The sequence below is a fragment of the Squalius cephalus genome (assembly GCF_949319135.1).
Source record: "Squalius cephalus genome assembly, chromosome: 19".
Classification (NCBI taxonomy): Eukaryota; Metazoa; Chordata; class Actinopteri; order Cypriniformes; family Leuciscidae; genus Squalius; species Squalius cephalus.
Genome location: NC_137140.1, coordinates 20849092 through 20862826, shown reverse-complemented (window position 1 = coordinate 20862826; position 13735 = coordinate 20849092). Strand labels below are relative to the sequence as shown.

The 13735-nt window shown below is 35.7% G+C and overlaps 1 protein-coding gene across 2 annotated transcripts in view; it reads right to left on the bottom strand.

Annotated features, from left to right (window-relative positions):
- Positions 1-947: 947 nt before the first annotated feature.
- Positions 948-13735, bottom strand: part of ca10a (carbonic anhydrase Xa) — a 186198-nt gene continuing 173410 nt past the window's right edge. For both annotated transcript variants that reach the window (XM_079850517.1, XM_079850516.1), the window contains 4 exons: positions 11526-11598; positions 8616-8770; positions 6508-6682; positions 948-1752 (listed from right to left, as the gene is read on the bottom strand). In XM_079850517.1, coding sequence (XP_079706643.1) covers positions 1730-1752; positions 6508-6682; positions 8616-8770; positions 11526-11598 — 426 coding nt within the window. In that variant the 3' untranslated portion in view covers positions 948-1729. The remainder of the gene's footprint in view (positions 1753-6507; positions 6683-8615; positions 8771-11525; positions 11599-13735) is intronic.

The window sequence follows — 13735 nt, the reverse complement described above, 5'->3', positions numbered from 1 at the left end:
GTTATTGACATTCAAAATGATTGTTATGGGTCGAGACTCGGAATAGATGTTTGTTGAGGAAATGCCGTCTGACCATAGCACTGAGCACATTTATTACGCATTCGAACATCTGGACATCTTTGTCTCCGTGGACTTTTAATAAAAGTATTACATCATTTCATGCTGCAGCTGCTGCACTTAAATTCCCTGAGAGCCAGAGACCTTTTCATTGCTTTATTAATGTAATATCATTAATATCCTTTGAACGTCTGAGTGCCTCCTTTTCAGTTTTGGGATATTTATAGTCCTTAGCAGGAGCAGGTATCACAGAGAGGAAAAGTGAGTGTGCTCCACTGAGATTTACTCTATGGGAGGCGTTTGAGGCCGGGGGTGATTATTTGTCAGGAGTAAAACACAGGGAGTATTTATCTATCAAAAGGTTCAATTCTGTTTCTTCCTCTGCAGGCCTGATAGAAAAATGGCCACAATAACCATGAGTGCTTGCTGTTGGAACTTTCTGTCTCTCGTTATCTTTTTATTAGCCATCTGTGAGGTACCAAGATAAAATACTAGAATCACAGGCTGTGTTTTTCTTCACACCAGGGTTAAAACAAGAGGTATGCTTCATTGATTGAGATATAATTAAACTAAAAGGTGGTGTGGGGAGGATCAATGTGGCTTTCACTCGCTGACGGCAGCGAAGTCCACAGCAAATCAACACTGCAGTGTTCCTCGAACCGGCATCAGCCTCATTAAACATTCATTAGAAATCATCTCGCAGACAAAAATGGGATTCAGAAATGGTATTTTAAATCAGCTGATTCCAGTCAAAAATAAAACGAATCACTTCTAAACAGCTCCACACCAAACACTGATTAAATGTAAACTTTTTTTGAAAAGTTATCAAATGCTTATGTAAAAGAAAAGAAATTACCAAAGTGAAGACATTGAAAAATATTCACAGAAATGAACTTTCCAAACACATTTATTGGGCCAATAACATTACTCAAACACAGTGTATGACCATTGTAAACAATGAAACAGAAAAAAAGGCATCAGCTCTGCTCCAGAAAGTGCGCCAAGCGTAAAATATTCAACTTTTTTCCCCCATTTATTTTCCCTCTGATATTACTTTTTTTGAATGTTTATTTGTATCTTTACATATTCATTTTCAGCATGAATAATTATATTTACAAGGCCAAGACACTTTTTTTTTTTCCACAGACAACATCACCCCACAGTCTTCTTTATGATGTTTTTTGTCTTGACAATACACTTGCAAGGCTGCCTCTCCCTCCTTCTCCACAGCGTGAGCGAGAATAAAGATTGAGAATGCAGTTGTTTCAAGGATGTTTTTGTATTGGTAGGGTGGTTCAATGTCCCTTTTTCCAAGATTGGTAGCAAGTTGTCCATATGTACAAAGGCTAAAAACATTCAGTTCCATTTGTGAAGAGCCTATGAAATAAATGTTATTTTTTTTTATATATAGTGCTTTTCCCAAAAAAAGGTATCAAAACATTTGTGTAGTTATAACTGTATGTCACTAGCTTTGATTGGATGTATGAAATTGGATCGCTTTGCCAACAGTGCAAAGTCTCTTCTTGCTGGGTTTTTTTTTTTTTTTTCTTTACAATGCCATGACTTTATCTGGCAGGACACTTGTCAGTCTTCATTCTGTACTTATCCATGAGCATTTCTCTTCATTCTCCTCCACGTAGTTAGTGTTCTTGGGCTGGTCCGCATGCTGGCTCTATTTCAGTAGCCATTCATTCACTGTATGGGGGAAAATAATAATTATGATATTCTCCACCCTTCATTTTTAAGTCATCATAAGATCACATATTTTTTTCAAATAGCCCATATAAAGTGCCCTGTATTGTGTGAAATGGCCTTTTCTGGACCTAATCCACGACACTCTTGGTTTGCGAAAGACATTTTACAAATAAAACATTATTAACTCTTTTCTCACCATTGTTGGAAATTCCTGTCATTTGCGAGACCACTCTTCCCTGTCATTGCCAGAAATTTCTGGCTTTCTGTGTTTTCACTGTTATATGTTAAACGATCGACATGTACGTAGATGTATATGTAAAATAGCGCAATCATCAACATTAAACATCATATAAATCAAAACTGCTTAATGTTACTGAATGAAATGTCGGCCCAGGACGAGCTAGGACTGTGCAAGCTTTAGGGGAGTTGATGGACTCAATCTACTTCATCTGTTTTGATCATAATTCTGAATTCGATCTAGATCTTGTCTGACAAAAACGTGTTTTTCTCAGCTTTTTGCTATAAATGTTGCTTATTTTATGGAACTTACCCACATTCAAGTGTTGATAAAAAAGGATGCATGCAGCATCCTTTTTTTTATTATTATTGTTGTTGTTTAAAAGCAAGAGGGTCTGTTATTTTTATAAGTTGCATTTATATTTAGATATGCATACAACAAAATATTATGAGGGCCATGAAAACTTTGTGAAAATGAGAAATTCTGCCAGTGGCTGGCAACTTTGAAAAACACTGCTGGCGGGGAAAGAATTAATATTTAACAATATATCATGTAGCCACTCAGAGGAACAACTCAATACGTTTTGAGCATGCAAAGAAACCTTAAGGGCTCTCAAAACAAATACAGTGTAAATATATTTATTTAGACTATGCTTTAAATTAATTGAAAAAACTATGTATCGTTTCAGCATCGACATCACGATGAGCGCATCCGGGATCGTAGTTGATCAGTGATCCATACGGACCAGATGCAACGGTTCGAAACGTAGGTGATTCGCTGATTATTTGTAAAGTTTAACCAATATAGAGGCAAGTCCTGTCAGTTTAAACATTCAAGTGAGTTTAAAGCATTCAAGCGCAAGAAGACGCTTGTGCTTTCTGCACAGACAGAATGCAAACACTGAATTCAGTACTCTTTCTGAACATTTTTGTGCTTGAACAGATGTACATGCAAAATTGTCACAATGCCCTTCTCGACAAGTATTATTGTAAACACTATCTTAAGTGAATGTTAAAAAAACCCAGATCTGCTAATAGATACATAGATCTGTGCATTAAGTCTTAAAGTGACAGCAGCCTATAAACCTGCTGCCGTGTGTCTAACAAAAGAAAAAGACAATCACTTTTGTAGCTTTATCAACGATTAATTATATTTCATTTATACAGTGCAGACTTTGCAGTGTTATTTTACATAATAATAGACTTACCTGAAAAACAAAACACTGTTTTTGTTCCATTGTATTTAACTATATACTTGTAATTTGATAATTTTCTATGCTGAGTCACTCCCCTACAAAATCACCCAAATCATTCTAGAATGGTTAATTCTTTCCAAATAGAGTTATTCAATTCATCTGGTGAAATCTTTTCATGTATATTGCAGAAAAACTAAATATCGCTGTTTTTTCCAATATAATTCAGCCCAACAAAAAAGGCTTAACAATTGCTTTTTAATCAAATTAAAATCACTAAATAATGTTAACTGGTAAGAACACATTCACTAACCTGAACATTGTCCATTACATAGTCCCCTTACAGTTAGAATTTTAAACCAATATATTTACAACATACTGTTGGACTATACTTAATAACCAACAATAAATGTTTTAGCAAAATGTATATTTTAGTGATAATTATTATGCGTTCGTTCACTGAAGTCTGGTAAGTTTACCGGAGACTCGCTTGCTGTCAGCACTAGCCTTAATGCAGAATATAAATTCTTTGTGGCATTCACAAATAAGGATATAAGCGTAAGATGCAAGTTATGCGCCAGGAAAACATCTCAATTGCTCTGACAGGGCAAGATGTGTGCATTTTATTATGAGTTAGTTTGAAGCGCTTAATACAAAGCATATCTCACTTTACCCTCTGTATCCTATTTTTTATGCAACAGTTTTAAATAGTGTCATCTCGTCTTACATCGTGTTTGAAAAATATTTTCGATACTGTATATCTTTTGAAGTCAATATAACATCCAGGCACAACTGTCACAGTCCTGCAAATAGTCACTGATTAATATTAATAACTAAAGGTATGTGAAATTTTGTTAGTTTAAATTCAGTTATTTTGTCTTGTGGAATATAGGTAAATATGTTGTGCAGTACTAAACAACATACAAAATGTCTTGCTATTTTTCTAGTTCTAGCTTCTGTTCTGTAAGACTCCATAACATTGTGTGGTTTCCCAGAATGACAATTTTCTCTTGCACTCTGAATATCACCACCTTAAGCTAAAATTTAACATTCAATTAGCCTGCAGACACTTCACTGTGCGAGCTACAAAATAAAATGTCTTCCTGGTTAAGATACATGACCTCAGATGCCTAACCAACACTAATTAAATGCTCCTCCAAGATATTTACATCTTTTAACAACTCAAATGTAATAAATGGAAGGAACCTTTTTTTGTATTGCTCATTTACCCGCCGGGGTGGTAAATTCAACCTCTCAAATAAGTGCCGCACGACTCTGATTTATCAGTTCACTGCTGTATCAACAGTACAAGAGAATTCTCCATAGTGAAATTTTGAGATGAGAGCAGGCTCAATAAAGAGACTTTTTCTTTTTCTTGTTAATGATGCTTTAGTGCTGAAACAATATGCAAACATATCTAAGGCATTCTGGTAGAAGCACACAGACATCTTAAGATGCCTCTCCGAGCAGACTTATGCTTTACTGAGACTCCTAAACCTCTTAAACAAGCTAAGTCAATAAATGATGCATGGTCAAGAGGAGATTACCAGTAATTATCTGAACACTTTCAACAGGAGGACAGAGCAACCGGCAGGTTTATTTTATATATAACACACATTTTCTGTATACATGACACATAAGGAAATGGGTAATTATACGGTTGTTTTGAGGGTAAATATTTGCTCGTAAGCTACTGAATGATTCATTTCACTCATCTAATATCTTCAGAATGCTTGTTTATGTGCATGTGCTCATATTTTGGAGTAAAACAAAACATACCTGAATCACACATTAGCTTATTATTAAACCTGTTTGAGCTATCTGGTTGCCTACTGCCTACTAACGGCTTTATGAAGTAGTGTTCATTTTGACAGCTAAATTTGATTTAGTTTGTCAGTCTTTTTTTGACTAAAATGCCTTTTAGCTTTAGTCACATTTTAGTCATCTGAATTGTTTTAGTTTTAGTCAGCATCTTAAGACTAAAATCTAATGGCTTTAAGTTAAATTGTAATGCATCAATTAAGCATTTCTCTAAAATTTCCAATCTCATCATATAATCCTGGAGAAACATCTATTAGACTGTTAATATTAATGGTATTAAGGTTTAAACATGCAATAGACACAGATTTAACTGCTGTGACATAACATGTCTTTTTTAATCTTAAATTTAATAAAACCACTTCTCATAAAGAAACATGAACATGGTCTTTTTAATTAATGATATATGCATTCTTTAGAACAACTTGCAAAATGAATTCTTTCAAGCATTTCATATTTCAAGAATATAGATTAATCCTTATTGAAGCTATTAAAGTTATTCAGTCAAGAGCATTGAGGGATTTTCTCTATTTCTTTTTCTGTTTGATTAACATGACGGACAGCAGCAGGTTTGTTAGATTGCTGTAACTTTAAGGCTGAATGCACAGATCCAATACACTGATACACATCCAATATTCTCCCAACTGTTTACATTCACTTAAGACATAATCGACTGTGTTTACATGAATACTTGCCGAAATGGACATTTTTACTCTCAAGTTTTTCAAGCACGGAAAGACGTAAAAGAGAGAACAATTACTTGTACGTTGACATCTGAGAGGCGGCTTTCTGGACATACAGAAAACCGGATTGAATTGGGCTCTCTTTCGCCTCGTCACACTTTTTCAGTTTCATTCCAATGTCTGCTCTTCTCTTTCTCCCAGGCGTTTACATTTTTGAATGTTTTATGAGACATGCAGCAAGTGTATGCTATCTTATGTCCTGGCGGGTTGATAAGGCTGTTACAATTCAAATGTGCTCATCTACTACGCAGGACATCAGTTCTGACTGGATCTATTCCCCAAAAATATATATATATATTTTTAAATGAAAATGTCAATGGATTTTGTCATTCAAAATGTTTTATTTTTTATTTTTATTTAGTTAATTGTCTCATTTTCATCAGGGAAAATGACACACATTATTCGTCAACAAATTAACACTGTAATGAAGGTGTTGCAATTAAATCTTTTGAATAAACAAACATAGCTACTGCCTTTACAAAACACTTCAAAATGTCACAAATGTTTAAAGTGAGGTAAAAACTGAGGAGAATAAAGGAAAAGTCACTTATTTTTGATGCACCTTTTCAATAGTGACCTGGAAATTAAACTGTAACTTTTACCTTATAACTTTAGTGAACTTGTTCATTATGACCAACAATGTTACTCTGCTTTGTAGTCAGTGTTGTTTTGGAGAAGTGATGTAATCTGTAGAAACGCTTTTAGTTTAGTGTCTAATTCAAAGCGGGTTGAGAGATCACAGAGAGAAGCACAGAGACACTGACCTCGGTACTGCAGCTTTTGTGCCCTGTTGTTGGGGCAGTCCTTGCCCTGCATGCTGAAGTTAATGTTGGTGCGGATACAGCGGTTGTTCAGAGGCTGTACTGGGCGCACATTGTCACTCATGCTGAGGAATATCTGCGAGGGCTGGTTCTGACTTAGCAGTCGCATGGAGTGCATCTGTAAGGATGACACAGACAGAGCAGACATTTTATTTCGACTCACTGATAGCAGGTCACGCAATTATCACAGTCAATCCGATCCCAACAGACCCGCATCAAAAAGCAACTAGGGAGCTACGTGAGAGTGTCATTCAAGAACAGATTATATTACATATCATCAAAACAGTGTATCTGCAGTGTCAAAAGTGACACATTCTGCCTTTAGGAAGCATGGCGTTTGCTGAATCCTTAAAAAAATTGATTCATAGATCAAGTAAATAAGATTTACTTGATTCTATTTTTGTTTACTTGCTATTTTGAAGTTCTGAGGACTTTTAGTGACTCAGCTAATGCATCTTGTTGCAGCTTTTCTATTATAATAATCTGCTTTTTTTGTTGTTGCTTTAAGTCAAGACCATAAAGCAGAGCCATGGATGACATGAATTAATGCTTTTTTTTTATTTAAATAAGCTTTACAGTGAAAAAATGGTTTTCTTGTTAGGTCTCATTCGCCCTCTTCCCAGCATCCATTTGTACATGAATAATTAATGTTGCATTGTGTGACTGTTTGCCAGTTTTATTTACACTGTTGTTCTTTTGTGATGTCAAGATGAGTTTGTTCCTTTACTTAAAATGATCAGGTAGTTGTTACTTTTGTTGTGTTCCAAGTCTTGAGGTCTGTGTGGCGTTTTAAGCTGAGTTTAAAGGGGTCATATAATGGTACATGCACTTTTACAAGTTGATTGTACTGAAATGTGTGTTGGCAGTGCCTGTACACAACCATCATAAATGATAAAAATCCATCGTGTTTTTTTATATGCTTATATGTTTTCCCCCCATCTCAAATCAAGCCGTTCGATTTTGTGACGTCACAAAATCGACGCCCCTCCCACGATTGTTGATTGACAGCAGCGTTTCAACACAGACCCGCCCTCGCTCGTGAGCGAGCTGTCTGTCATCATAGTCCGCGCGTCATTGTTGATACGCTGGTCTAAGCGATTGTGGTGTTCTGTTCTTGGGTGCAATAAGGAACACAGCAGTCTTTTGATGTTCCTAAATCCGAACCGCTGAAGACGCAGTGGCTGAGTTTTGTTTTCGAAGGGAATATTCCCCACGATCAACGTCAATGCTTTCATGTTTGCGTGAATCATTTCACACACCAGACTGCTTTACAAACGAGGGTCAGTAACATTATAAAGCTGGTTTTGCTAAGAAGCTGCTCCTGAAAAAAGGATCGGTACCAACTATTCGTGTTCCTGCTGCACCTCCAGAATAACTGAAGTGAGTGTAATGTTTTATTAACCTTTATATTAATATTTATATTAATCTTTGCAAATTGCTTGCACGCTTCACGATGAATGCGGCTGTTTACACTCAGGGTACATTACGGCATGTTTTCTATGTACGACATTCTTAATACATAATCCCACGTTTATAATGAACAACGCGTTATGGTTATTGTGTTATTTTGCAGGGTGAGCAAAGCTCATTATCATTTTAAGACACATGCACTTAAACGGCGTGCTGAAAACAGAGCTGTTTTTGACCAGGTAAAATGAGTTTTCTTACAATACTAATGAGAATTTTTAATTAAAGTATATTACAGACTTTTAATTTAGACCCTAAAGAATCATATTAGCTTGTACAAAAATGGCATTATATGACCCCTTTAAGAAAACACTGATTTCTCATGGAAAACATTAGATATTATTTAGATTAGGCATATTGAACAACCATGAAAATACTGGGAACTATTTGCATAGAACGGAACTGATTAAAACTGAAATACTTCATACAAATTCTTAGAATGACTTGATCTAAATAGGTAATTTTTACAGTATGGCAGCAAAAGAAATTCAGTCAAATTCTTACATTTTTTCCTTCAAGTTTAACAAACACGATTTTAATGTCTCTTTTTTTGTTTGTTTTTTTGACAGTGTATGTTGATTTACCTGCATCTTTGTGACGTAAATTGGCTTGTTCATCAGTATCCATGTTGCAGTCTCGTAGCACGGTGGGATTGTCATAGACCCTTCGTAAGTGATAAAACTTGCTGTCTCTGGATAGACCTCCTCGATGTTTAGCCCCGAGAGAAGGTATGCATCATCTACTCGCACACAAAGGAGGAACACATGCTAAAGGAGGAACACATGCTAAAGTATCTTATCGATTAAAACTCATCTAGAGAGCCATTTCATAAACATGAATTTGTCATTTTAATTATATAAATGGTGCACTTTCCAGCCAAGTCTAAAATTCAATATATTAAGTAACAAAAGAATGTCTTGAAATTGTCCAAACAACAAAAGCAAAGCATAAAGCAACAATGGTAACCAAAAAGTCTTAATCTTTGCTTGTCAACAATTCGTTTTAGTATTTATGCTTTGCCTTTGATTTGTTGTATGAATGGTGACAGCGCATGTTATTTTGACTTCACAATAGTGGGCCTACATGAGATAATGCAGCACTGAATTTATGAGGAACAGCAATATTGAACCCACCTTCCACTGACAACAGACGAGTAATAGGTTCCGACTCACGTCAGATAGAGGAAATCATTCGTTATTCTCCCTCCATTCCATTGATTACCACTCTATCTCTTATCTCCCTACATGTTTGCAATTCCGCCAGCGTCATTGCGCAGAACTTTGATAGCTTTGGTGGCATAAATAATTCCTTTTGGCTGTGGAGGAGGGGGATACGTTTGAAAAATACATGTGCTAGCTCCACAGCGAGGGCTGGTAGTAGTGCGTTTTCAAAGATTCAACGGGGAACGGAGCGGGAGGCAAGAGAGACAGTGGGGAGCTCTGACAGCTGTCAAAGCCCACGCTCCTCTGCCCTCCCCCTGGCATTGCTGTCGAGTCCTCCCTGAGTTCATGCGCCGCTGCGGCCTGGGAGACACGCACCAACCACCAGGGGTCAGAACATTTTATCTATTCATCCGCTCTTTCCCCATCTCTATTAATTCAATTATGAAGGCCTTTTTTCAAAAGTCCCTCTGGTGAGTTAAAGGATAATGCCACGGAACATTTCCACTACACTGCATGTCAGTGTCGGCCATGAACTATTCCCAAACTAGAAAGTGGTCTGAGTTTTCGAGGCTGAATACATTTGTCTTGTGCCTTTAAACTGCTGCTGTCAATCAATGATTAGCATTAGGTTTTAGCATGAATCACAATTTCTAGAACAATAGGCAAAGAATCTCATGACTAAATTTCCAGGTACAAGCTATTTGTTTGTCCACAACACAATCAAATCACAAAACAGCCTATCAGAAGAGTTTCTCTCCGTTTGCACTTTCTTTCAGAACGCGCTACAGCTGAACAGCATAAAACTAAGAACACATCTTATATTTTCTAACGTGAAAATATAACGTGATGCTTCACCAGGCAACGTGATTTTTATGTTTTTTCTAAAGGAATTTCTGGGATTTGTTCATTTGCGATTCAAATTTCAACAAACGAGTAATGAGGAATTATGTATCTTTAGCCCTGTTCAGATGGGACTAGTTATTTAAACGACGTTTGAATTACAATTCTGATCACTCGACGTCTGTGATTTCATGTACCAATTTGGACAGGTTTGACATCTCTGTTTATTACAGAGGTGGGAGTGAGGGTTTTTTAGTTTACAGAAGCTCAACTGCTGTGTTTGCGTGCATCACATATGACGGATATGTCTTTTTAATTCATTATTTATTGATATAATTTTAATTTATTATAAAAACCCTATTTAAGTAAACTTCACAAGTTTATATAATTTTATGTTTATAATAAAATTTGTTCAGACGGGCAGCATAAGGTTTTTTTGTTTTTTTTTGGTGGATCTGACTCAAATGAGTATTTTTTTGCAGTCTGAATTGCAAAAAAAGAGATGTTTACAAATACACTACTGCTCAAAAGTTTGTGGCAAGTTTTTTTTTTATTATTAATACTTTTATTCAGCAAGGATGCATTAAATTAATCGAAAGTAACAGAGTAAAGACTTGTATTGTTTTAAAAGATTTCTCTTTCAAATATTTTTTATTTTTTTTTACTTTGTATTCAAAGAATCCTTACATTTATCAAGGTTTCCAAAAAAATAATAAAACGTTTTTTTCATACCAATAAATGTTTCTTGAGCAGCAAATCAGCATATTAGAATGATTTCTGAAGGATCATGTGACACTGAACACTGGAGTAATGATACTGAAAATTCAGCTTTGCCATCACAGGAATAAATAAAACTTTAAAAAACATTAAAATAGAAAGCTATTTTAAATTGCATTAATATTTCATAATATTACTGTTTTCTGTATTTCTGATTAAATAAATACAGTCTGGTGAGCATAAGAGGCTTCTTTCAACTCTAAACTTTTGATTGGCATTGTATGGTTTAAAATCGGATTATAATTGGTATAAGTCTGAATGGTCAGATCTAATTTTCAAGTACGGATGTGACATGAATGTAGCATCCCTGCACAAAATTGTGGCTGAATACATTAAAATGAACTCGTTCTTTCATATTCTCTATGTAGCGAATAGCAAATGAGTCAGCAGTGTTGGACACAGTATGCATGAATGCGTAACATGCCTTTGTTGTTTACTGTCTCATGCGTCAGCACCGCTGCAAGATGTCATGATAAACATAAGCAGAAGCAAAATCTCCAGGTTTCCCCACTGACATCTACTCTCAGATCTCATGGTGATGCTTACATCATAACTCCAGCAACTGATAAAGATACACCTGATATTGACTACACTGCCTGAACAAACAAATCTGATTTCATCACTTGCAAAATGTCAGTACCATTGATCGAATTTGAAAACCAAATTGGATTTACAGTAGTGTTAATGGTCAACAAAATAATTTTTCCCACTTACTCTTATATGTTATTCTTGTAATGGTGTCTCTGTTCAACATCCGATTCAGAAATGAATTTGACGTTTCTGATATCTGAAATGGAACAAATGTCAAGAGGGGAAGGGCAGAACAGTGAAAACAGATGAGAAGGACAGAGTGATGGACAAGAGAGGGGGAAAGTAAAGAGAAACAGCATTAGTGACAACTTTATTTCCAAAGTGCAGACAACATGACAAATATTTCTAAACAAAGATCTCAGGGGGAGTGAATCTTCCAGTCGTTCAGTTTATAATGTAAAAGTCTGAGGTGTTAGCACACATCTCTTGAAATTTACTCGATCCATTAAGGTGCTGAAACAGTTTTTTACTGCATTCAAATGCATCAGGATGAACCCAACAGGGTTCTGTAATTAAATGGCACCTGATAGAATCATTTATGACAAACTGACGTGTTTGCAATAAAACTACAGATGAGTTCTTCAAAAACTAAGAGCATTAACGGAGCCAACAAGAAACATGGTTACCATGCTTTTCTTTGACTCCACTTCAGTTGCTAATTTGAAATGCTTTCAATCTGAATGATTACAAGAAATGTGCCTCGTGACTACAACACAAATTGCTTCTCTTTTGACCTCCTCATTGAGTGAACAGCGAAGATTGAGGTTTAAACATCTTTGGCGCATCATTTCTAGACTTTCTGTGATATAACCTGGGGCTGCAGCTAGCCATTATCTCTTCCGAGAAATAATTAGGGTTGCACAGCGTCTGGAGGAAGAAAAAAAAAAGAACAGCTTTTGCTATCCCTCACGATTAATGTTTTTGCCTTGCTAAGAATACTGCATTTGCTAACAAATTCACTATCCATACAAATAGCTGTTTATACCACAAGCAAAATGGCTGGCCTCTCTTCAGCCTCCTCCATTTTGTGTCTGTCCCTCCAAATGGTGCATTTTCTTGGGATTCTTTGCTTCAAACTATTAAGACTCATATGGGAGTCCCTCCTGGAGGTGTGATGACAGAACAGGGAACACAGCATGGGGTACCTCAGAAAATAGCTTTGGGAATGACTCGCGTCACAGAGAAAATAGGAGTGAAGTCTCAATGTTCTCAGTCAGATCACTATAAGCGGAGGACAATGACTGCAGTATAGTATATCTGAACACTATTCAACAGCTCTTGTATTATGAGTCAAATCTAGAAATATATCCTTACCAAAAATACTATAGGAACCATATTTTCTGCCAAAATACCAATGTTAGTATACAATTATTATTATTATTTTTACCAATTGATAATAATCACGTAACGTTTCTGCTGGCTTCATATATGGTTCATATCCCATATACATTTATCAGGGTTTTACTGAGTAACAATAACTTTAGAAATGCTATAGTATATTACCACAAATATTTAAACTAACACTTTAATATGACAGATAATACAAAATTTTAAAACACTATCATTTCCAAAAAAAAAAAAAAAATCATAAAAATGAATTTATAATTAAAAGGATAAACAAAAATATACATATCTTTAAATGAAATCTCTTTAAAAGTATATTATGTCCTGACAGCATGAGAAAAAATTTCCTCTTTAATAAAGTTTCACTGCTGTCTCTTTACTTTTTGTTAACACCATCAGCAATCGTCATCCAAATTGTGAAGAATGTATTTGAGGATTTCAAATAATTTCCCTCATTTAACATAAGTGTTATTAGCTACTAACACCAGCATAACAAACATGTTTGATATGCAAAAATATGGTTATTTTGACAACACTGTTTACTTCAATAGATAGAGCTGATAGTTAGTTTGAATGTGTTCTCAATTCATTCTTAATCAAAGTCAAATTTGTCATATCTATATTTGACAGGACAGTAGGCCTACACATTTCTTCTTTTTTTTGTATGTTCAGTTTTGGCATATAGTGAGTGATCCCAACACTAATGCATAATTGTATGTACTCATAAAATATAATTAATTCACATATATCTTACGGTTTCTGATTAGTATATAGAGAATGCCCATATTGGTTTGATGCAGAGATGGTGTAGTATTCCTATAGAGTGAGTCAGTGAGCATAGGCACCAGACAGAAGAGGTGAGTGGACCCGGATCACGTCCAGGGCAGAGCAGACTAAAGGCCCTACACACTGGGACGAATATCGGCGTGCGTTATTCGCCAGCGTTTTCAACGCGTTTTTTGTGTTCACATAAGCGATTTTTGCTGACG